Consider the following 26801-nt stretch of genomic DNA (forward strand, 5'->3'; position numbering starts at 1 on the left):
TATTTATATTTGAAAGAGAAATAGAGAGAGACAGAGCACAAGCAGGGGAGGGCCACAGAGAGAGGGAGACACAGAATCTGAAGCAGGCTTGAGGCTAGGAGCTGTCAGCACAGAGCCTGATATGGGGCTCAAACCCATGAACCGCAAGATCACGACCTCAGCTGAAGTCAGACACTTAACCGACTAAGCCACCCAGGCACCCCAACATCACTGCATTTTAAAATCACTATCATCAGGGGCGCCTGGGTGGCTCAGTCAGTTGGGCATCCGACTTCGGCTCAGGTCACGATCTCGCGGTCCATGAGTTCGAGCCCCGCGTCGGGCTCTGGGCTGATGGCTCAGAGCCTGGAGCCTGCTTCCGATTCTGTGTCTCCCCCTCTCTCTGCCCCTCCCCTGTTCATGCTCTGTCTCTCTCTGTCTCAAAAATAAATAAACGTTGAAAAAAAAATTAAAAAATAAAATAAAATCACTATCATCAGATGTCAATTGTACAAGTAAATGTTATTTATTTTCTTAAATTTTTTGTTAATGTTTATTTATTATTGAGAGACAGAGTGTGAACAGGGGAGGGGCAGAGTGAGAGGGAGACACAGAATTGGAAGCAGGCTCCAGGCTCTGAGCGGTCAGCACAGAGCCCAACACGGAGCTTGAACTCACAAACCGCAAGATCATGACCTGAGCCGAAGTTGGACGTTTAACCGACTGAGCCACCGAGGCGCCCCAGTAAATGTTATTTTAATATATTTTCTTACCCTGCAAGTTAATACTGAAATAACCTGAGACTTAATCTGATAGCTACCTGGTATTAGCACAGAATTTTTTTTAATTAGGAAAAAAAAAAATCAAGGCAATAAAAGGAAGGTATAGTAGAAATGGGCAATTAAGAATGCATCTTTAAATTCCTTATATAAACACCTAGATGTTTTTCTTCAATATGAATCAATACAGTTATAGGAAGATGCTTGCTTGAAATGAATTGATTCTTCTAGGACTTTTCAGAATGGAAGAGAATAAACTAGCATCTGGGTTACCTGAGGTAAGCTGAATGCGATGCTCCCTGGAACCACTGATGGGTGGGTCCTCAGTGTAAATGTATACCTGTGGTTGGGAGAAGTCCTCACAATCACGTGCCTAAAAGACGGAAACATAGTTAATATTCCATGTCAAAGGAAATAGAAACATTAACTCCTGTGTATGTGTTCGTTTCCAACAACTGATGCTTCATGAGTACCAGGTGGAAACATGGCAGAGTGTTTGAGAGTCCCGAAGGAAGAGAACCACAAATTTCATTTCTAAAAACTGTCAGCAATTCAAAATTTTTTCCAGGCAGAAGGGGTACCTTGGTACAAGCACACATCAAGCACAATCGGGACCAAGTTCAAGAGCATACATACCATCCAAAATATCATTCCCAATTTACATAAAACTGAAGATAATGATTTAGAATCTTTGATTTTAAGTGAAAATTAGAAGAAATTCCTCTCCTGAGAATTATTTCACATCTTTTTTTTTTTTTTTTTTTTAGGTTTATTTATTTTGAGGGAGGGAAGGGGCAGAGAGCGAGAGAATCCCAAGCAGGCTCCATACTGTCAGCACAGAGCCTGACATGGGGCTCGAACCCACCAACCACGAGATCATGACCTGAGCCGAAACCAAGAGCCAGACATTTACCCAACTGAGCCACCCAGGTGCCTCTATTTCACATCAAATAGAATAAAAGGAGGAGAACCAAAGATAGAAGAACCAGGATACAACAATCCAAAAAGAGTTAGTTTTAGGACTAATCATTAAATCTCTGTAGGCTCTCATAACAGTTGAAACAGTAACAACCTATAAAATTAAAAAGATGGTAAAAACAAGGAATTGTCACAAAATACATCAGCTTTCATATAGATATCAATATTTATTATTTCAAAGCATCTTTTGCTAATTCACTCTGCTCAGGAGTTACCCATGAACAGATAAAATATAGTCATCTCATGATAACCTCCTACGCAGAGAAATTGCCAAGGACTGTGTGTAATAAAACCTTTAAACTCTATTTTGCAACAGCACTATCTTTTTAAAAATCATCTTTTAGAATGCTATGACTTTCTAAATATTAATGGTTAGTGTTTCTATACACTAGAACACAGGTTCTTTATATGCGCTGTATTTCAAGTAAGCTCCATCATGAGTACAGCGAACATTTGACATATGTAAGAAAAGTCTATAAACAAATTCTCACACTGATAATCTATACCCCAGTTTATACAGAGAAAGTTCTGTGCTCAACTTAGCATCATAGAATTTTTAGGGCAAGAAACAATATTACTGCAATCATTCAGCCCCTTACTCTGAAACTGAAAACTACAGATAACTGGCAATTCTAACTTTGTAAAACTCATATATTTTATAGATAGCTTTAAAAAAAAAAAGGGCTCAGTTAAAATCCTGCCTTGTTGTTCCTTATTTCCCCAGTCTGCCTTCTGGTAGGGATCCTTTATCTCCATACCTCTATCAGCCTCAGAAGCATATGGATGGCACTGAACTTGGTAACAGAGTTTTTAGAAGTTCTGGCAGTGGATGATGCGAATTAGTTAAAATAAATGACAACAAAAAAATACTTATAAAAAATACTTAAAAATACTTTGTTGTACATCTTCCAATGTTCATTTCTTAGATCATCACAGTAATAATTATCAAAAGAGCTAACAGTTATGGAGGTTTATTAATGTGCTAAGCACTATTCTAAACGCTTTATCTATATAAGTCTATCTTCACAACTACCCTGAGGAAGATACTATCATCATCTCCATTTCACAGATTAGGACACAGAGGCCCAGAAATGATAAATAAGTTATCCAGGGTCACCCAGTTTGCAACTGGCAGAGCATCCAAACTCAGACAATCTGACTGCAGAGCCAAAAACCTAAAGACTATGCTATATATGATCCATACAACTAGTATGTTTAGTTCTGCTAACAAAGTTAATAAAAATAAAAGCTACATATAAAAAGCTATATATGATTTTAAAAACATATTAATCAAAGTTTAACACAGTAAAGACTAAAATACAGGGGCGCCTGGGTGGCTCAGTTGTTTAAGCAGCCGACTTCAGCTCAGGTCATGACCTCACAGTTTGCAAGTTTGAGCCCCACATCGGGCTCTGTGCTGACAGCTCAGAGTGTGTGTGTCTCTCTTTCTGCCCCTCCCCTGCTCGCTCACATGTGCGCTCTCTCTCAAAAAAAGAAATGAATAAATGTTAAAAAAAAAAAAAAAAGACTAAAATGCATAACTCTCATCTTTTCCATTTTCCAACTTAGCAAGAAGAATAAAAAAATTATTTTCGAGTTTCCTAAAACACAAACGCTCTCTAAAAGTTTCCAAAATACCACTTGGCAGGTTGGAAAAAAACAAAGTTAGATACTCACTGGCCAGGCTGGAAATCCTTTTCATTCACAACTGCACAGTTGGTTAAAGATAATTCATCTGTAGGACATCTTGCAGCTTGCATACTCTACAAAAAGCAATGATTAGGAAAAGAAAATTAAGCCATCTTTTATAACCTTAAAGAATAATTTATGCCTCCTGTCCTCTATTCCTCATCACCTCTAGTAAATACCTATTGTTATTGACTCCCTGCATTCCTTCCTCTGTGATCACAGCAAACCCTTCCTTTGGGAAACTGTTCCTTCCCCCTTCCATATAGGCTTTTGTGAGCCTGCCAATCACAGCACACGTGCAATCACATAGAGTCCTATCCCATTCATAGGATTTATAGACATGTGCCAGAAGGACACTCTCCCCTGCCTCACCACTGCACAGTGGTCAAATTTCTGCTCTAAAAGACAGTAAAACTATTACAGAGAAAGCAAAGATAACAAAGACAAAGAAACAAATAGACACTTTGAAACACAGATCTGACAACCAAGTTAAAGCCCTTGAGACCAGTACTGCATTGGTTATGTTGGTTATGTACCAACAAATACTTTTTTTTTTTACTCAAGCTCTTTTGATTTGGTTTTCCAACTCTTCTGATGAAAAGAATTTTGAGTGATTCAAATGCAATTAAGTAAATTCAGTACGTTTAATCAAGTGTATAATGAAAGAGTATCTTTTTTTTTTTAATTTTTTTAACATTTATTTATTTTTGAGACAGAGAGAGACAGAGCATGAACAGGGGAGGGTCAGAGAGAGAGGGGGAGACACAGAATCTGAAACAGGCTCCAGGCTCTGAGCTGTCAGCACAGAGCCCGACGCGGGGCTTGAACTCACGAACCGCGAGATCATGACCTGAGCCGAAGTCAGACGCTTAGCCGACTGAGCCACCCAGGCGCCCCAAAAGAGTATCTTTTTATAAGAGATCCCAAGTGGCATGGACCACATCTCCTATGGATTAAGAAAAACCATCTTCTAAATATCTCCCAACAAAGGTAACTGAAAGGCATATTTTTTCAAAACAGCAAGTAATATTTTTGATTAACAGCTACTATCAAAACATTCCTTCACACAATGTACTTAACCAATAACTCTTCCGCCATTCTCTTGGATTTCCTAGTTAGTGAAATATGACCCTTTTAGTCATGACACATAGTTTATGACTCAAGTGCTCATTCTTCAAACCTCAAGTCAAGGCTGATTCTTCTTAAATTTGTCTCTCAAAAATGTATAGGGCAAAATAAACTACCTTTTGCTTTGCTTCTGTTTTAACTAAAAGGCTAGTTTCAATACACTTATCCCAATCGTTTAGAGCAGTGGTCCCTAAAGTGGGCTACGTGCACCAGAAGGATCTACAGATAATTCACGTGTCAAATTCAACTGCAGTTAGAAACAGACCTCTGAATAGGTGTATCATAAGATATCAAGCCAAGATTTTAAAGAACAATGAAGCAGCAATTGGTTTTCTGTATTTTTTAATAAAATAAAGAATATTTTTCACCTTTAGTTCCTCCTTTTTATCTTTTCGTATATACTTTACCATGTATATAAACTCTGTATATCATTTAGAAATAAATATGTAAATATATTGCAGATACATGACCAAAGAGGTTTTTCTTATGGGATTCATAAAATATTTGGAAATCATTAATATTTAGAACATGAGAGAATAAAGCCTGGGTCATAACTTTGCTTTATGAATGAGACTGTATTTTTGCCCATAGTCAGTGTGACCAGATATCTGACAAAAGCGTACCAAACTTTTTTAGTTTCCCACCCATCCCAGGGTCTCTCTCACCTATAAGCTTCTTCCTTTTATATTCTTCTCTCTCCCCTAATGCCGAGCCTCTTGCCTAGCTAAACTCCTGCTTGTTTCAACAATTCTCAGCTCAGACATTACTTTTTCTAGAAGACCTTCCCATTAGACTGATATAATAAACTTCAAATGAAAGTATCTAGCTGTATTTCCATGGTCTGTTTACATGTTTGCATTGCATACAAGACAGGAAGCTTCTCAAGGACTCAGATTATATCCTGCTTACATCTGTGGTTCCCCAGAGCTAGCACAGGGCTTGGTAGAGTGCTCATCAAACACCTGCTGAATCAATGAACTTATAGATCAATACAAATCTACCTAACTGTAGAATAAACAGTTCAAAGGACATGTATTCAAAGGATATTTCAAGGTTATTTAGGAAGTGATCTAATTTAAATTATCTAATAGTTCAAAATTGCACAGAACTGATATAGCCACATTAATAATAAATTTACAAAACGTTAAGTTAACCTTTTCATTTGTAAATGTATTTAGCTGTCAAAGAGGTGGTGTCCTTGAAAAAAAAAAAGTGAAAAACTCAGTGGAAGTCATCTGGCTGGCCAACTACAACAGATGCTGTGAGCAAAAGGCCTCCCTACTGGAATCTAGAAGCATCTGTGTTTTTATGATAAGCCAAGCAGGGTACCTCATTTTTCATCAAAATATAAATTCCTATAAATAGTAGTTGTTTACTTACCACAGTAATGCCAAGGGAAAATTCCACAATTTTTCTAACATTGACCTTGCCTCTAGGAAACAAATAAAAACTCAGCCACTACAGCTGCGCAGCTCTTATGAAATGAAAAATACTACACGGATAGGCAATTTTATATAGATTCAGTTATCTGAGTGACTACATTTAACCATCTAAAGGCTGTAAAATGCTTTCACTAATAATTGAAATGTAAAAAAATTATTAACTCTGCTACTCAAAAGAATAAAAATCTCAAATCCTTAATGGAAACCTTAGAAGTAATTATATCATTACTTGAAAGCCTTTAAAGTGTAGAAAGAGAATTTGCTTCTCTTAATCAAAAAAAACGGGGAGGATTTAATCAGGACTCCTCTCTGCAACATTATACAGTTTTCAAATTTAAACAGCATACTTTTGTCCAAAGGTCCACTTTAAAAATTAGATTACTCAAATATAGGCTTTACTGTCTACCAAAGAATTTAGGAGGGTAAAATAAACATTAAAAAACACAGAGCATAGTACCTAACTAGAAGAGCTCCTTACCAAAGAACCACCCCTACCCTAACTAACTGCAACACTCCTGAATCCGCTGGTTCTTCCTTTGTGGTACTCGAGGCCTTGGCTACATCTCTCTAGAGACACACGAATCCCCCCACGGGAAAGGGAAGTAGGACAGAAAATATGAACTTAGCCAGTGGGCTCAGCTGACAAGTCTTACTCTATTTTTTGTCAGTGACCTTTGCTGAAAAATAGCATTTTAAGAACTGCACTGTCCAATAAAGCACCACTAGGCAAATATGGCTATCAAAATTAAAATTAATTAAAGTTCAAAATTCAGTTCTTGGGGCGCCTGAGTGGCTCAGTCGGTTGGGCGTCTGACTTCGGCTCAGGTCATAATCTCACAGTGTGTGGGTTCCAGCCCCATGTCGGGCTCTGTGCTGACAGCTCGGAGCCTGGAGCCTGCTTCGGATTCTGTGTCTCCCTTGCTCTCTGCCCCTTCCCCACTTGCACTCTGTCTCTCTCACTCTCAAAATAATAAATACATATTTAAAAAAATTTTTTTGTTTAAATTCAGTTCTTCAGTTGCATTAGCCACATTTCAAGTGCCATATGTGGCTCATAGCTATCACCACAGAAAGTTTCATTGGACAGTGCTAGTCTAGAATAAGGTGAGAAAGGCCATCAGTAATAACCTGTCTTCAGGCCTATGGATTCACTCCGTGCTATCAACTCCTATAATAATAATTTCTGTTAAAATTTTGAAGTCACATGGGCCTGAAAGTGATGGGGTAGGAATCAATTAAACTAGTATGTCCTATAGTTATCTCTCAAAGAGCCTGTAGGGATACTTTTACCTTATCCATTTCAGACCAGTAACTATTCACATAAATGAACCTCCTGACATCCCTTTATACTGAAAAAGAAAAAAAGCAAGTTCCCATTTTGGTCTTTTTGGGAAACACCAAAGAAAAAGGTAAAAGGCTGACAACACTAAATACTGGCAAAGACATAATATAGTTTCTTATAAAATTAATGTGACCCAGCAGGTATGTGCCTAGATTTTAGTCAAGAAAAAAGAAAACATAGCTACACTTATACACAGATATTCACAGCTTTATTCACAATAGCCAAAAATTGGAAATAACACAAATGCCTACCAACACATGAATGGGTAAAAAAACTGTGATATATCCATATAATGGAATACTACCTAGCAATTAAAAAGAAACTAACTACAGGTACATATGCAACAACATGAGTAAACTTCAAAAACAAAATGATGAGTAAAAGAAGCCAGACACAAAATAAGAGTTCATCCTACATTATGTAAAATTCATCTCATATTTGGATGAAATTCTAGAAAAGGCAAAATTAATCCAGAGTAACAACAACAAAAAAAGATCCATCAGGGGCTCCTGGGTGGCTCAGTCAGTTAAGCGTCCGACTCTTGATTTTGGCAAAGGTCACGATCTTACCACTTTGTGAGATCAAGCCCTGCATCAGGCTCTGCACAGTGAGGAGCCTGCTTGGGATTTTCTCTCTCCCTCTCCCTCTCCCTCTCCTTCTCCACCCCTGCCCCTGTTTGCATTCTCTCTCTCTCTCTCTCAAAATAAAGAAATAAACTTAAAAAAAAATGTTTTTTAATCAATCAGTGGTTGCCTGAGTGAAAGGGACACCAAAGCAGCATGAAGTAATTTTTTGAGATGACAGAAGTATTTTCTATCTTGATTGTGTTTTACTGTATACAGGTTATACCTCAATAAAGTTCAGAAATTATGTTCTGATTTTTTAATGGCTGGACAATCTCTAATAATTCCTATTGCAAAGACAGGATAAATGACTTTCGATAGAAAGTCAAAATGGGGCCCCTACATCTATATAACAAAGACCCAGACCTTGAGATGTCCATACTGCTATCTGGTAGGAAAAGATACTTGGGCCTGCAGAACAGACTCCCCAGCCAGTCCTCAACCCAGATGTAGGGATTATAGAGAACTAAGAGAATGGTCAAATCTACCTTTAAAAGGCCAGTCCAAGGGTGCTGCTCGTACTGGCCTGCTAGTCCTGGGCATAGGAAGTGAAAGGGGAAGGATAAAACCCACACCTCCTTCTGGCACAAATGTCCCATACCGGCCATCAGGTGGGGAATTCTTCCTCCTGAGAAGAGTAAGGATGTTTTTCCCCTGTAATGATTCTTCCCTTAAGAGGCAAGGAAGTTGGAACGAAAGTTCCATCTTCCCTATGGGCTGGGATGGAAAAGTGACCAAATAGGAACTGTGCACCCACCCACACAAATATAAGAATGAGAATCAAATGAGATAATCCTCATCTACTGCATGGAGTAAACACTTACTGAATCTTAGCTATTGTTATAACTATCCTAGAGATATTCAGAAATAGAAAAAAAAAAAAATCACAGACACCTAACTCCAAATAAATGCCAGAAGTAGGAGTGTGGTTAAAGGAATCTCAAGGATGCAGCAATGTCAAGGTACTTCTGTGTGGACTGACAAGGGAAAAATGTCCACAATATAGTGCCAAAATTTTTTAAAACAGTATGTAGGGTAAGCTTTTTTTAAAAAAATAAAATACACACTAAATTGTTAACAGTAGTTACTACTGAGTAGAAACTGGAAGGAATAAGGGGAACACTTTCACTTTCCACAATTCTAAACTGTTTTTACAATAAATAACCCTTGTTGTAGGGAAATTTTAAATATAGAAAGTTTTTATGTACAAAATTGTTCTCCACAGCATTATTTTAACAGTGATGAATTAGGGGCAGCTGGGTGGCTCAGTCAGTTAAGTGACACTTGATTTCGGCTCAGGACATGATCTCACGCGATGGCTCAGTGTGGAGCCTGCTTGGGATTCTGTGTCTCCCTCTCTCTCTGGCCCTCCCCAGCTCATGCTACCTTTCAAAATAAATAAACAAACTTTAAAAAAAAAAAACAACCAGTAATGAATTAGAAGCAATGTAAAAATACTATTTCTAAGTAAAGGTTACCCAAACTACAATATACCCACTTAATTAAATATAACCATCAAAAGCCTCATAATATAGAGGGTTTTATATCACAGGAATATGAAAAAATATGTTTTACCTTACACTTTGATTTTTTAATTTCTTTTTACTTATTTATTTTTGAGAGAGACAGAGACAGCACAAGGGCAGGCGGGGCTGAGAGACAGAATCCCAAGCAGGCTCTGTGCTGCCAGCTCAGAGCCCGATGTAGGGCTCCAATCCCTGAACCGTAACATCATGATCTGAGCCAAAACCAAGAATAGGACGCTTAACCGACTGAGCCACCCAGGCACCCCTGCAGTTTGATTTTTTTTTTTTTAACTGTAGCAAGTCAACTGACTGAAAACGCATCAACATATAAAAAACAATTGTGAATGGATAATGAAACTACAGGTGATTTCATTTCTTTCCATCTTTTCCACATTTTCCAATTTTAAAATATAGATATCATTTTACTAATCAAATTAAAATTTTGTTTTAAAGTTAATTGATTGCATTTCCCTTTAGACCTCTGTCTGCTTCTCTACAGACAGTTAGGACCATGCACATTAGGAAAATAAGTCCAAGGGCATGCCTAATAAAAAGCACTGTCATTATTCATAACATACAAGACGTTGTCTCATCATTTGTGTGTGGGTTTTTTTTTCCCTTCATAATTAAATCATGTTGTTTAAGCTAATTTCCTCTGATAACAGTATGACAAAGATTTTTGTAAAGAAAAAGTACTTTTGGCAAACTCAGTAAAATGCTATAAAATGTGGTCTAGAACTCAGAACCATTTGATAAATATATAAAGAGTTAAAGATTTATTTATATTGGACAGGTTAAACAATGACAGCATCAAAATGAGTACTAAATCATAGCCATTTAACTGAGTCCTTAGCACTGTGAGTAAATAATTTCCTGTCCAAGGCTGCAATAATTTGGGAAAGTTCATCAATGCCTTAAAATAAATTACCTAAAAATTTAGAGAAGTACCTGAAACAATTATCTAGCACATGACAGGGACTCAATAAACATTTGTTGAATTTAAAAAATTTTGGAGAAATGTATCTAGAAAGTTGAAGAAAACTAATGCCTATCCAAGCAGATAAATACATAAAATCAAAAACTGCTATAAATAGGAAGTTGACAACAGGTTCCAATTACAACAGAAACAAAAAAAAAATGCTTAAAGTACTAGAAAAAAGTTTAGCAAAAATACATAAGATCTTCATGAAGAAAACCAATGGAAATACCTAAGAGAATATCCAAATAAATGCTGTTATCATCTGCAATGACTCAATATTGTAAGGATATCATGACTTCCAAATTAACCTATAAATGTGATGTAGTTATAAGCAAAATCCCAATGGGTCATTCACAAATTCAATCTAAACTACAACTGGCAAGTAAAATACAGCAAGAAAAAGGGAGGGAAATTTTTTAATTTTATAATTGATTCCTTGAACTACATGGATTTGAACTCCACTTCTATGCAGCTTTTTTTTTTAATAAATACATTACAGTATTATAAATGTATTTTCCTTTTGATTCATGTATGTGTATGTATACACACACATACATACACGTATATGTGTGTATATATATATATATATGTGTGTGTATATGTGTGTGTATATATATATGGGTTTGTAACTAAGTAAACTTTATGCCCAACATGGGGTTCAAACCCATAACCCTGAGATCAAGAGTCGCATGCTCTATCAACTGAGCCAGCCAGGTGCCCCCCTTATGATTTTCCTAACATTTTTTCTCTACCTTGGGGTGCCTGGGTGGCTCAGGAAGTTAGGCATCCAACTTTGGCTCGGGTCATGATCTTGCAGTTCGTGGGTTTGAGCCCCGTGTTGGGCTCTGTGCTGACAGCTTGGAGCCTGGAGCCTGCTTCAGATTCTGTCTCCCTTTCTCTCTGCCCCTCCTCCCCTCTCAAAAATAAACAAACATTAAAAAAAAATTTTTTTTAATTCTTTCTCTAGGTTAATTCATTGTTAAGAATACAGTCTATAATACATACGGCGTACAAAATGTGGTATTAAACTGTTCATCAATAAGACTTCTTGTCAACACACTATTAGTAATTAAGATTTGGGGGAGTCAAAAATTATAAGTGGAATTTCAACTGCACAGGGAGTCAACGCCCCTAACCCCCATGGTCTTCGAAGGTCAACTGTATTTGCCTCACTCTAGTTACCACTTTGTTTCTCACAAGAAAATTACTTCTCTCTAAATGATTTTTTTAATATGGTTCATTCTGAATACCACATTAAAAGAAATAATTCTAATTTTAAGGTAAATAACCTGAAGACTGCATATTTGTATCCCACAGGTACCTCCAATTGAATTCAAACAAGTAATATAGTTCCATTTCATCACTTTCAAGGATCATAACGTTCCACTGTAACCTCAACCGTGCTAGCACCCTGATCTTAGACTTCCAGCCTCCACAACTCTGAGAAATAAATTTCTGTTGTTTATAAGTTACTCAGTCTCAGGCATTTTATTATAGCAACACAAATAGACGAAGACAATCTCCTAGAACATACAATTCATCATGTAAAACATACACTTCAGTGTATTCACTATGCTGTGCAATCATCACCACTAATTCCAGAACATTTCCACCAAACTCCATAAAAGAAACCCTAGGCCTATTAGTTACTCCCAATTCTCCCCCCCCCCCCCTTCACCCTCTGATAACCACTAATTTACTGTCTCTGTGGTTTTGCCTATTCTGGACATTTCATATAGATAAAATCATACAATCTGTCATCTTTGTGTGACTGGCTTCTTTCATTTAGCATAATGTTTTCAAGATCATCTACGCTGCAGCACATGACTGGATTATATTCCGTTGTATGAACATTTGTTTATTCATCAGCAGATGGATATTGGGTTATTTCCACTTTTTGGCTATTATGAATAATGCTATGAACATCCACATAACAAGTTTATATAAAAACATGTATTTTCAACTCACTTGGTTATATACTTAGGAGTAGCATTGCTGGGTCATTCTGTTTAACTTTTTGAAGAACTGCCAAACTATTTACCACAATGGCTACAGCATTTAAAAAATTCCTACCAGCAGTGGATAAGGGTTCCAATTTCTCTGCATGAGCACCCACACTTTTTCTTTTTTTTTTTTTTACTATAGCCAACCTATAGTGTGAACTGGTATCTTATTGTGGTTTTAATTTGCATTTCCCTAATGACTATGATGTTGAGCATCTCTTCATGTACTTATTGGTCATTTGCATATCTTTTTAGGAGAGATGCCTATTCAACTCCTTTGCCCACTTTTTTTTTTCCCTTTGCCCATTTTATATTGTCTTTTTATTGTTGAATTGTAAGAGTTCTTTATATATTCTGGATCCTAGACCCTTATCAGATAAGATCTGCAAACATTCTCTCCCATTCTACAGGCTGTCTTTTCACTTTCTTGATAGTGTTCTTTGATGCATAAGAGTTTTAAATTTTGATGAAGTACAAATTATCTATGTTTTGTGCTTTTGTCATATCTAAAAAAATTGCTGTTTAACCCAAAGTCATGTAGATTTTTACCAACGTTTCCTTCTAAGAATTGTATAGATTTATTAGATCTTTGATCCATTTTGAGTTAATTTTTGTATGTAGTGTCAGGTAGGGATCCAAATTCATTCTTTTGCATGTAGGTAGCCAGTTGTCCCAGCAACATTTGCTAAAAAAAAAGACTATTCTTTCCCCATTGAATGGTCTTGGCCCTCTTTTTGAAAATCAATTCACCATGAATTTATGTGTTTATTTCTGGATTCTCCATTCTATTTCATTGGTTTATATGACTATCCTTTTACCACTGTCACATCATCTTGATTACTGTGTGTAGCTTTGTAATAAGTTTTGAAAACAGGTGTGTGTCCTCTAATTTTGTTTTTCATTTTCAAAATTGTTGTGGTTAAAATGGCTTTGCATCTCCATAAGAATTTTAGGACCAGCTTATCCATTTCTGGAAAAAGGCAGCTGGAATTTTGATAGAGATTGCATTGAATTTATAGATCAATTTTGAGAGTATTTCAATATTAATAATATTAAGTTTTCTAATCCATGAACACAAGATGTCTTTCCATTTACTTAGATTTTTAATTTCTTTCAACATGTTTGAGTTTTTAGTGTACAAGTCTTGTACTTATTTGATTAAATTTATTCATAAGTATTCATAAGTATTATATTCTTTTTGATGCTATTGTAAATGGAACTGTTTTCTCAATTTCATTTTCAGATTGTTCATTGCTAGTATACAGAAATGCAACTGATTTTGTAGATTGATCTTGTATCCTGCTATGTTGCTGGATTTATTTTTTATAAATCCTTTAGGATTTTCTACATATAAGATCATGTCATTTGCAGATAATTTTTCTTCTTCCTTTCCATTCTTTTTTTTTTCTTTTTCTTGCTTAACTGCCTACCTAGAACCTCCAATATAGTGCTGAATATAAGTGGCAAGCGTACACATCCTTATCTTGGTCCTGATCCTAAAAGGGAAAGCTTTCAGTGTTCACCAGTAAGCACAATGTTAGCTGTGAATTATTCTGTTAGTTGAATTTGGCTTGTTGAACTGAACTTACAGAGTGCCAACTCAAGGTTGCTCTGAGAATCTAACAAGATCTGTGAAGGTGTTTTCAAAACTGTAAAATACCATTTAGTTTAAGATACACTTATTCAGTAACTTAGTGCTCTTACTCTAAAGAGTTATCTCTAAATGTGAAAGAAATAAAAACAATGTTTGTGAAGTTTTTTTTTTTTAATTCCCAACATCCTGATGAAAGTTTAGCACCTACATCCTTTTGAAGAATGAAGAGGAAGAGAAGAATCTGGAGAAGGAATCAGAACAAAACTAGAAGGCCTAAAGCCTCCCCCCAGTCTCAACCCCTAAGTCTCTTACCTATGGACTCTTCCCTTAGCACAACACAGGGCATTCAGAAAAGCAGAAAGCAGAGATGTAAGACAGGCAAGAAGCAAGAGGCAGCATGGTACAGAGAAAAGAACACAAGATTTGGTGGAAAAACTTAGCCATGATTCTAGTTGTTCAGGAAAAAAATGACAATAAAGAAAAAAACAAACCGTGTGGCACCTAAAAGGACATTTAGATAGGTCTAATAAACTTCACATCTTCAAAGCTACAAAATCTAGTGACTTACATCTATAAGTCCACACTGTATTTATCTAAATTGCTGATGTTAATCTGAGTCATTATAATTAAACATAATGTTAATAATTCATGATGTATGTGCTTATAATATGAAGAAGTTCCTCATTTAATAAAATCAGCTTGATAATATAAGCACAATATATTCATATTATTTATATTTTTATTATTTACAAATAATTGAGTAAAAACTTGGCTGTTAGAGAGCAAAAATTACAACCTAGTTTTTGTTCAATGGAATGAATATTTTAATAAATATCTATAACATCCCAGACACTTTGCTGTGTGTAGATGCTCAATTAACAATGAAGCAGTGACTTATTTTTTTGAATACTTAATAAGAAAAAATAATTTTTATTATTTATTTTTGAGAAAGAGAGAGAGTGCAAGCTGGGGAGGGGCAGAGAGAAGGGAACAGAAGATCAAAAAAGCAGGCTCTGTGCTGACAGCACCAAGCCCAAGGTGGGGCTTGAACTCCCGAAATGTGAGATCATGACCTGAACAGAAGTCAGATATTCAACTGACTGAGCCACCCAGGCGCCCCCAAGTCCATGGTTCATAACTTTGGCATACATCAGAATCACTTGAAGAATGTGTTAAAGGAGATTGCAGGGGCCCCACCCAGCAGTTTCTAACTTTCAGTCTGGGGTTGGGCCTGAGAATATACATTTCTGACAAGTTCTCAGATGATACTGATTAGCTGGTCTGCAGATTCCACTTTGAGAATCACTGTATTAAATAAGGAGAAATGAAGTTTGTAAAAACAGAAATACTGACAGGTTCGTATCTTCCTACAACAGAAGAGAAAATGTGAAAAAGAGGCTTCAATAATGCTCTTGGGCCATTTCATCATTTAACTTGATAAGTACAATTAAAAATTTTTTGATGCTTGATAAGTAGTAAATTGACTGGAAGGCTTTATATACAAAAATCAGTAACCAGACTCAATATCAGTGCATGGAGAAAAAAGACTAGCATGAAGTCCAGCAACTGTTTAAAGTTTGATCTATGCCACATTTTTAATGATCTGATAGTCTGGCAGAGAATATAAAATTAGAATTCAAACTATATTGTCCAAAATGGCAATTTATTTAAGTACTTTGAAATAAATGTTCATCCATTCACTCAACAATCATTCATTCAGTAATACCTCCACACGAAGCTCTGTTCAAGTCTTTTATCATCTCACAAAATGTTGTCAATAATATTCTCTAGGGAAAAAGTAACTAGGATAACTAAATGTTTTTAATTCTCCCACATGATGTTCTTTGGAAGACCCAGAATCAGTGATAATTGCTATTCTCATCGCTTGTCAACCAAGAAAATGTTTGTTCATACGCATATAACACTAAAAACACTTCACAATATTTAAAAATCCACCAGCAAAATACTTTATTAGTGAATGTTGGATTTCAAAAATGACAACTTATTTCTTACTTTAATAATTTTCCCACTTTCTCCATTACCAAAGATCTATATGGTTAGTGCAAAACACGTAAGAACTTTAGCACTTCATTCTGAATTTAGCAAAGGACCAAAATACCCTGCATTACTCATAAACAGCTGATGCTAATTCATTTGGTATTAAATCTATAGAGCACAATGTGTTAGTACTTTTTGGCTTCATGTCAAAGGAAGGAAGGAAGGAAGGAAGGAAGGAAGGAAGGAAGGAAGGAAGGAAGGAAAAGAAAAGAAAAGAAAAGAAAAGAAAAGAAAAGAAAAGAAAAGAAAATCAGCTTCCTTGAGCAATTCAGCTGAATTTTGTTGAAGTGGTCTTTGTACCTACCTTTGTAAAATATAAGAAAAAAAAGTAGGTCAAAATCAATAACAATAAAAATAAATTTTAAATTTAAAGAAAATGATATTTTTTAAAAGAGGAAAGATTATTATCATATGGAAAAGGGCCAAGAAATGCCAAATAAAGAAAAATAAAGAGAGGGCAAGAATAATTTTAGCATATAGCAAGAATAATTCTAAAGCTATTGTATAATATATATAATATTAAATAATATATTTATAATAAAACATATAATCTGATATATTTAATATAATATTAAAGCTATTTTAATTAAAACACTGAAACTGGTGCACATATAGGCAAACAGAATATGAACCAAAATAGACTCCAGACTTAGAGTGGACATAAAACACAGAGAGCAGTAAAAATCAGTGAAAAAAAGAGTGGACTCAATAATGATATTAAGATAACTGGCTACACATACAGAAAAGATAAAATTAGCTTCCCAATTCACAGCAAACACAAAAATAAATTCCAGATGAATTAAATACCAAAATGTAAAACGCAAATGTTAAACCATTTAGAAGAAAATATTCAAGGTAGGTAAAGATTTCTTTTAAAACACACAAACGTAATAATAATAAAGGTAAAAAAAAAAAGTAGTTATTTATAGCTAGCTCTAATGAAATTTGTTTTTGAGAGACAGAGAGAGAGAGCTGGGTAGTGGCAGAGAGAGAGGGAGACAGAGAATCTGAGTGGGCTCCATGCTGACAGCTGAGAGTCTCATGCCAGGGTCAAACCCACAAAACATGAGATTGTGACCTGAGTTGAACTCAGACACTTAACCGACTGAGCCACCCAGGCGCCCTTGCTGGCTATAATAAAAATTTAAATGTAAAACTCTGTGGGGCGCCTGGGTGCCCTGGTTGGTAAAGCTGACTGACTCTTGATATCAGCTCAGGTTGTGATCTCATGGTTGTGAGATCAATACCACATCAGGAGCCTGTTTGGGATTCTCTCTCCATCTCTCTCTGCCCCTCCCCCACTTGTGCTCGCTCTCTCCCTCTCTCTCAGAAAATAAACATATCTACATAATAAACAAACAAACTCTATAACCGGGAAAAGATCACTACTGTCTGGGAGAAGCTATTTGCAACTAAATAAATTCCAGGGGTGCCTGGGTGACTCAGTTAAGGTTCTGACTTCTGCTGAAGTCATGATCTCGGGGTTCCTGGGTTCCAGACCCCCACCCCTACCCTACGTCAGGTTCTCTACTGTCAGCACAAAGCCTGCTTGGGATCCTGTCTCCCACTCTCTCTGCCCCTCCCCCACTGATGCAAGCTCACATGCTCTCTCTCTCAAAAATAAATGAACATTAAAAAAAAAAAAAAAAAAAAAAAAAAAGAGGGGCACCTGGGTGGCTCAGTCAGTTAAGCCTCTGACTTCGGCCCAGGTCATGATCTCACAGTTCGTGAGTTCAAGCCCCATGACAGGCTCTGTGCTGACAGCTCAGAGCCTGGAGACTGCTTCACATTCTGTGTCTCCCTCTCTCTCTGCCCCTCCCCTGCTGTCTCTCAAAAATAAATAAATGTTAAAAAAAAAAAAAAAAAGAATTAGATTCCAAAGCATAATTTAGTCCCTAGAAAAGGAAAACTCTACAAATCGATTTTTTAAAAATTGCTAATGGCCCAACAGTAAAAATGGGCAAAGGTGATTCACAAAAGAGGAAATCCCAATGACCAATATGAAAACTGCTCAATCTCACGAGACATTAGGAAAAAGATGCAAATAAGATTGTTTACATCCATCATATTGTAAAAGCTAAAATGTCTGCAATGTTAAGTGCTGGAAAGGACATGAGTAACAGGCACTCGTATAATGCTGGCAAGACTGCAAACTGGTATAACCAGGTAAAGACAAAGGTAACTCATCACCCAGCAATTCTACGTAGCAATGTCCATGTCTCTAGACATATATCCTAAAGAAATTCTTACATATGTATGTAAGGAGACATATAAAAGAATGTGCACTCCAGAAAAAAATTAGAAGCCACTTAAATTATCCTCAGATAATAAAACAGATAATTTTGGTATATTCACAAAATAGAATACTATGTAGTAAACAGAATTAACTGGCTCTCTATATACCAACATGACTAAATTTCAAATGCCATTTTAAATTTTAAAAATGCAGGTTGCAGAAGGAAAGATACAGTATGACACCATACACACAGAGTAAAACACACAAAATATATTACTTATGGGCACAAACATACATAAATGTGCACAGAAAGGATCTATACCAACTTTAGGAGAGTGGTTATTTCTGGAAAAGGGTAGTGGAATCCAAAGGAGAATCAAAAGGGATTCAATTCGATCTGCAATGTTTTATTTCTAAAAATTCAAGTTCTGAAACAAATATCACAATATGTTACCACTTAAATCTGGAAGGTGAGCATATGGATATATATGTTATTTTTCAGCATGCTTGAAATCTCTTAAAATGTATATAAATTATACTCGTTTGGGTGCATAGAACTTCTAGAAACAGTTATAATCATGAAGGGAATATTTAGTTTCCACCATAAAAAGTTGGAAATTATAAGATTAAATCACTAGGAAACTGAAGGTAGTATAATGTAGACCTCAGAGCCCATTCAAGGGTATTAATATTAAAGTATGAAAAAGAATCTCATAAAGAGATTTTTACTGGTACGCCTGACTGGCTCAGTCAATAGAATAAGTGACTCTTGATCTCGGGGTTGTGAATTCAAGCCCCACATTGGGTGTAGAGATTAAAGAAATAAATCTTTAAAAAAATAATGGGGCGCCTGGGTGGCGCAGTCAGTTAAGCGTCCAACTTCAGCCAGGTCACGATCTCGCGGTCCGTGAGTTCGAGCCCCGCGTCAGGCTCTGGGCTGATGGCTCGGAGCCTGGAGCCTGTTTCCGATTCTGTGTCTCCCTCTCTCTCTGCCCCTCCCCTGTTCATGCTCTGTCTCTCTCTGTCCCAAAAATAAATAAACGTTGAAAAAAAAAAATTTTTTTTTAAATAAATAAAAATAAGTAAAAAGCCTCAGAGAGAGAGAGAGAGATTTTTACCTGAGATACAATACCCAGAGTACAGATCCTTAAGAACTGCATTATAGCAAGTGTCTAGTGCATGGCCAATGCAGAGGTTTCTAAGGGTTCACTGTTCTGCCAATTCAAGAATTTTCAACACCACAATAATATACTTTCACCTTATGCCTCTGCACCTTCATTTAAATACTTGAAAAAATCCACCCATTTTAAGAATAAATTCCTCTGGTTTCAAAAAGGTATTTAATAGTGCTATAAAGACTTCCTTTTTGTTTTCTAAAATCTACAGCATTTGAAGATACTTTAAAAAATCTCCAGTAAAGTAACATACAAAAACAATAACTACTGCATGTAAGGCTGCACAAAGTTGATACACTTTAGATACCATGACTTTGATTTAGGAAACAAGACTACAAAACATTCTGTATTACTTGTTTTGACTTGTGGTATTGCACATAAGCTATCCCCAATTTACAAAAAGATGTTGTTCACTCACAAAAGGTTACCAATGGCTACATTTCTAGACTAGGCTACAAAAGTTTCATCACTGTAGTAACTGATACTAATACTAAATACACTAGCCTGCCCTCATCAAAACCGATATTAGGTAAATTTTACCTCTAACATCTTTCTTTTTTTTTTTTTTTTTTTTTTTTAACGTTTATTCATTTCTGAGACAGAGACAGAGCATGAACGGGGGAGGGTCAGAGAGAGGGAGACACAGAATCTGAAACAGGCTCCAGGCTCTGAGCTGTCAGCACAGAGCCCGACGCGGGGCTCGAACTCACAGAACGTGAGATCATGACCTGAGCCGAAGTCGGACGCTCAACCAACGGAGCTACCCAGGCGCCCCTCTACGCCTCTTTCAACTCCTAAGACAGTTCTCTCCCTTAGATTCCTATTTAACATCACCCTACTCCTATTTCTTCACAACAAATTACCTCAACTAGGTGTAAGAATTCATGAAGTGATCCATTGGATTTATTTGCATTAATGTAGGCGTATTTTCAGAAAGAGACTATGGAACCTCTGGCAAGTGAGATTTCTGGCAATTTTAAAAGACAGAGTACAAAAAGTCCGGGCGACGTGATAAGCCCTTCTACTTTTCTTTTCAGTAACTAGGTGCTGCTGATGGTATAAGAGGCCCAGAAGGCCACACCACTGGAGCAACTTTACTAAGGAGCCTCTGCCTACTCAGAGTCAGCTCTCCCAAGCAAGTAAGGCTGTATTTCAGATTCTTTCTTTCCTCTACTTCTGATTCCACGGTTCCAAAGAAGCTGTAGCATAAGAGTTCTGACAGACAGTGTGGAGGCCTGGGGCAGCGGTAGCCGTCTGTCTGTGGAGTTCGTTTATAAATAAGAGTCTGCGTTCAACGTAAGTAATAAGAATTGAACTGTAGAATCTGCTTTATTACCAGCAAAAATGTAAAACAGCCAAGAATAGTTACTACCTAATTGAATCGTTTTGAAAGGCCAAAGGAAACCAAGCAAGTTTAAATCGATTCATCATTTATTATAAAATGTATCCAACTTACAATTCCATATTTTTTTCATACAGTAAATATACTAAAAAAAAAAAAAGTTAAAATTTTTCTTTTAGGTTCTTTGCCTTTCAAAATTTTTATTTTTTTAAGCAATCTCTACACCCAACCTGAGGTTTGAACTTACAACCCTGAGATCAAGAGTCACACACTCCACTGAATGAGCCAGCCAGGTGCCCCAAGGTTCTTTGCTTTTCAGATTAGGAGCTTCAAGATATTTTAGGATTAGTCAATTTCTGATGACCTAAATGCTATATACTGAATAACATCACACATTTCATTGTTAAGCCAATTTCCCAGATAAATTAAACACGATGCTGCCCTTTTTTGGCCAAAACAGCAGAGGACAAGATATACAGGTTACTAAAGCTACCAACAGCAACAATCAGTGATACAACAGGGGGGAAAAAAAACCAAAAACCACCTTCAATTACAAAGTGAATATAAATACCATCTACAAAATATCAGAATGTCAAAATTAAACTAACCAAAAGCAATAATTCAAAATAGCTTTTCCCCCCTAAAAAGGAAATTCAGAACCCATTTAAAAAGTATTACAACAAGGCTAACTCTATTTGCTAAACATCAATAGTTACTAGGAAATTATGATTATCACAAGATAGGAGACAGAGAGGGGCCAAAGATAGACAGGCCAATCAGATTTTCCAAAAGACAGAAGGTAGTTTTTGAAAATCAAACTTTGGCAGCAACCTCCAAAAGTTCTAGCTAAGGTGAATCTACTCTTCCCTATACCATTACAACTAAGTTGGTGAAGCAGGTAATAGTAACAAACACAGCTGAATTCATACCTTGACCCTGCTTCTTGTGAAGCTGGCAAATTACTGAGCCTCTCTCTCTGAGTGAAACAATATTAATACTACCTAGCTTGCAGGTGGTTTTGTCAGAAGTAAACGAGATAGGTTTGTATTTAAGTGATAGCACCCAAGGTATCTTGATCTGCATCAGCCTAGAAGAAGGTCTCTAACAGCATGCTCACGGGTTATTTCTGACCCACCTCATTCTCCTTTTTAATAATGACTTGACCGTAGACACAGAAGTCATGATTTTAAAACCTACACGTGAAAACAAAATTGGCAGACAGAGCTGTGTTGCATAAAAGAATCGCAGAATCAAGAAGACCTTGAACAAGTAATAGGTAGGCCCTAACCCTCCAAAAAACTGAATTGTAAAGGGGATAAATGTAAGGTTTTATACTGAGGTTCAATAAACCAACTGCACAATACCTACAAGGGGATGGGAGAGCCAATTTAAAAAAAAATTTTTTTAACGTTCATTTACCCTTGAAAGAAAGAGAGAGAGCACGCACGGGGGAGGGGCAGAGAGAGAGGGAGACAAAGAATCCAAAGCAGGCTCCAGGCTCATGAGAGTTTTAATTGACTGCAAGCTCATTATAAGCCAAGAGTGTGATTTACTGCAGAAAAAAGCGAATACGGGGTGCCTGGGTGGCTCAGTTGGTTAAGCGTCCAACTTTGGCTCAGGTCATGATCTTGTGGTTCGTGAGCTTGAGCCCCGCATCGGCTCTATGCTGACAGCTCAAAGCCTGGAACCTGCTTCAGATTCTCTGTCTCCCTGTCTCTCTGCCCCTCACCCACACATGCTCTGTCTCTCTCTGAAAAATAAATAGACATTAAAAAAAAAGAAAAAGTGAACACAATTTTATCCTGTATTAATAACACTAGTGTCCAGCTCAAGAGAATAAGAGTTCAGCACATTCTTCACTAATCGTTGTGTTCTAGTTGGGGCACATTTTAGAAGAAACATTGGTAAAACAGCATTTCCAAAGGAAGGTAACCCGAATGATGAAGGGTTTGGAATACAGAATATTTGAGGAATTGGAGATGTTTAATTTGCAAAAGAGAAAACCTGAGAGAATTTGTAACCTGTCTTAAAATATCAGAGGAGCTGTCACATGGAAAAGAAACTGTTTTCTTTAGTTCTATGTGGCTCTAAAGAGCAGAAATCATATCTATCTAAAAATTACATGGAACTCCATACAAAAAAGGCCTAACATGACACTAAAATGGGCTAGCTTTAATGGTCTGCACTCTCTATTGGTAGAGTATTCACACACAGATTAGGTTAAATTCATTCTAAATTTATTTATTTATTTATTTTGGGGCGGGGGGGTGGGGGGGGGAGGAGAGTGCACGTGTGCAGGGGGTAGCAGGAAGCGCCAGAGAAAGAGGGAGAGAGAGAATCCCAAGCAGGATCCCTGCTGTCAGCGTGGAGCTCGACAGGGGGCTCGAATTCACAAACTGTGAGTTTTAGCTCATGATCAGAGCCGAAACCAAGAGTTCAGACACTTACCTGACCGAGCCACCCAGGCTAGATGAGACTCGTTTTAATTTTTTTTTTTTTAACAATTATTTATGAGACAGAGAGTGAACGGGGTAGGGGCAGAGAGAAGAGACACAGAATCTGAAGCAGGCTCCTAGCTCTGAGCTGTCAGCAGAGCCCAACGCAGGGCTCGAACTCAGAAACCATGAGATCATGACCTGAGCCGAAGTCAGAGGCTTAACCGACTGAGCCACCTGGCACCCCTAGGCTCAATTTAAACAAAAATGTGGGGCGCCTAGGTGGCTCAGTCGGTTAAGCCTCTGACTGCGGCTCAGGTCATGATCTCATGGTTTGTGGGTTCGAGCCCTGTGTCAGGCCCTGTGCTAACAGCTCGGAGCCTGGAGTCTGCTTCTGATTCTGTGTCTCCCCCTCTCTTTACCCCGCCTATGCTCATGCTGTCTCTCTCTCTCAGTAATAAATAAACATTAAAAAATAAATTAAAAAATAAATAAACAAAAATGTATTGAGCTCCTAGGTCCCAGGCAGTATGCAAAGCACAGATGATGATGGTAAAAAACTAACATGGCCTCTTCTTTCATGGAAGATAAATAGTAAAGGCAAATAATCACATCAACATATTTAAAATGACAAACAGCTGGGGCGACTGGATGGCTCAGTAGGTTAAGCGTCTGACTTCAGCTCACGGTTACGGATACCACGGTTTCATGGGTTTCAGCCTTGCATCGGGCTCTGTGCTGACAGCTCGGAGCCTGCAGCCTGCTTCAGATTATGCGTCTCCCTCTCTCTGCCCCTTCCCCACTCGTGCTCTGTCTCTCTGTCTCTCTCTCTCAAAAAATAAATAAACATTTAAAAAATTGTAAATCACCGTTAAATCTCTAACGAAAGGCATACAGTTGTTCAAAGCCATGTAACAAAGGATCCTGACTTGTGTGGGATCAGAACACGCTTCTCTCGAGTACATGAGTGATCTATGAGTAGGAGGTAAATGGTTGGGAACAGAACATTACAAAGAAAGGAAACAGCACATGCAAAGACCTTGTGGTAAGAAAAACTACTAAAGTTCAAGGAACTGAATTCTTATATAACCTGAGCAGAGAGTAAGAGAATGAGTACAGAGAAGCAGGAGTGGAACCACAAAGAGCCTTAAAGGCCCAGTTCGGATTTGATGTTCTCCCAAAAGTAACTCGATGCTACTGAGGTAGGGGTTTAAGTAGCAACAGGCACGGGAGGAAATAATCAATGTGGAAAATGTTGTAAAGAGACCTCTAGCGAGCTTTCCAAAGTAGTCCAGACCACAAATGATGGTAGTTTGGGGAAATGAGGTGGAAATGAAGATGTAGAGAGGTGGACAGATTGAAGAGATTTTTAGGATATGTTAAAATGATGGAACCCACATGACCATTCCAGTGGCTTCTTTGGGTATAGTTTAAAGCAGCAATGCCCAAGACAGATTCTTTGGCCCTAATAATACCCTTTTTTGTAAGGGGCTGGGGTGGGGGGGCGCGCGGGGTGCAGAACAGAACTCAGTGATGAATTTTACAGCGGGGCAGACGATGTGAGGGGAGAGAGGCGGTATGAAGGATGACCATGACCGCCACCATCACCACCCCACCCCACCCTGGTTTCCAGCTTATGTAAGTGCACGGAAGGTGGTGCCATTCACTGAAATAGAAAACAGAGAAAGTACTAATTAGGTGGGTTTAGATTTGAACAGTAGACTTTGAGATGCCTTGGTTTTAAATAGGCAGTCCGGCATATTGATCTGGAACTTAAAGGATAAGTCTGGACTGGGAGTAAAATACTGAGCATCGTGGGCATAGAAGGGTAGGTGAAGAGAATGCCTGAAGAGAAAACGGAGTGAGAAGACAGCCTTGAGGAATATCTGCATTGAATAACAGGGTAGAGGAGGGTGAGTCTGCAAAAGAGAGGTCTGAGTAAAAACCGGAGCAAGGCTGCACAGAAGCCATGGGAAGAGCGTTTTCCATGGAGGCAATGGTCAACGATGGCAAATGCTGTGGAGACAGCAAGTCAGACAAAGAACTGAAAATGTCAATTAAGTTTAGGGACACATTTCAGTAGAATGAGAGGGCCAGAAATCAGACTGCAGTGGGCGGGCTGAGGGGTAGGAAAGTGGTAAACAAATGGGAGACAATAAATGTACACAACTCTATCAAAATTTCTGGCTGAAAAGTGGGAAGAGACAACGGGACAGCTGTGGGGGTGAAGGGAGGGTTTGTCTTAAGATGGGAGAAGCTTAAGCATGTTAAGAGGGAACAGGTGAATACACAGGAGTAGGGTGTCTTAGGTGGGAAAAGAGAATCTGAAGCACGGGTGGATAGATAAAAGGAGAGACTATGGGAAAAAGGAAGAGGAAGAGGTCAAAGTAAATGACCTTTAAGGTCTCTTCTCACTCCATAATCTCACGATTTACAATTCCTTTTAGATTGGACATTTGTATGCATGCATAAATCTATGTAAACTTGTTCAAATATTCCGGTATAAATAAATCAGTCAAGCACATCCTTATCCCCAGTGACGCAGTTAATGTCCCCAGGATGATGACCAGTGTCATCTCTGGGCAGGATCCATCCCTCAGAGGGCTTTCAGCTCAACGCACTCTGCAGTACAGCACAGTACCAGCCCTACCTCCCCTTGCCAAACCCATACTACACCGCGATCTTAGGAGGCTCAAGGAGGAAGTAAAATTTAAAACCCTGAAACTACCACATATTCTGCTGCATTCAAAGCGACTGTCATTCATAAAAACAAGCCGCGACACCCCCAATGCATCCCTATTCCAAGCTAAAGACATTCCTGCCTGACCCGACAGTGACAGGTCCCCTAGATGGCTGGGCTTTAACACTAAAAGTCATTTGCACCCCCTCCTCCTCTCCTAAGACCTTTCACTCTAAGGCAGAAATGGGTCCCTAATGTTCCTTCCCAAAGCCCTCGCCCCAACGCAGCAGACGGATCCCCCGCAGTTATTTCAGCGGCTGTACCTAATAAGCCCTCGCAAGGGGGTGCGGAGAAACCCCCAGAGCCGGTCCGACGGGGCTGGGACGGCCACAACCCTGCGGTTGCCTTGGGGGACGCGGGTAACAAGCCCCAAGGGATGGGAAGGGAGAATTAAGGGAGACCCAGGAGACCGGGGTGGGTAGTGAGGGGGGTCACCTCCCCTAGAGCTTCCTTAGAGGGATGGAGTTTCCGAGGAGGGCTAATCCCCTGCCGCCGCTCCCCCTTCTCACCCGCATGCCCTTCTCCGGCTTGCCGCCCCCTCCAATTCCCCATTCGCTCGGACTCACTCCCCCTCCCCTGGAGCCGGCTGGACCTCGGAGTACCCGCGAGCCCGGTACCCCCGCCTCGAGCCGTAGCTCCGGGGCCGGCACTCACCCGGCCCGCCATCTTCGCGGACACGTCCGGCTCGGCGACTGCAGCTGGGCGCTCAGTAAAGCCCGCCCCCGCCGCGCGCGCGCGCGCCCGCCGCCCGCC

At 38.4% G+C, this 26801-nt stretch overlaps 1 protein-coding gene across 2 annotated transcripts in view; it reads right to left on the reverse strand.

Annotated features, from left to right (window-relative positions):
- Positions 1-26801, reverse strand: part of NSF (N-ethylmaleimide sensitive factor, vesicle fusing ATPase) — a 148890-nt gene extending 122089 nt beyond the window's left edge. For both annotated transcript variants that reach the window (XM_043584857.1, XM_043584856.1), the window contains exons 1-3: positions 26703-26801; positions 3414-3499; positions 1032-1131 (exon numbers count right to left, since the gene is read on the reverse strand). In XM_043584857.1, the coding sequence (XP_043440792.1) occupies positions 1032-1131; positions 3414-3499; positions 26703-26714 (198 nt within the window). In that variant the 5' untranslated portion in view covers positions 26715-26801. The remainder of the gene's footprint in view (positions 1-1031; positions 1132-3413; positions 3500-26702) is intronic.

This window comes from Prionailurus bengalensis, chromosome E1 (genome assembly GCF_016509475.1).
Source record: "Prionailurus bengalensis isolate Pbe53 chromosome E1, Fcat_Pben_1.1_paternal_pri, whole genome shotgun sequence".
NCBI lineage: Eukaryota > Metazoa > Chordata > Mammalia > Carnivora > Felidae > Prionailurus > Prionailurus bengalensis.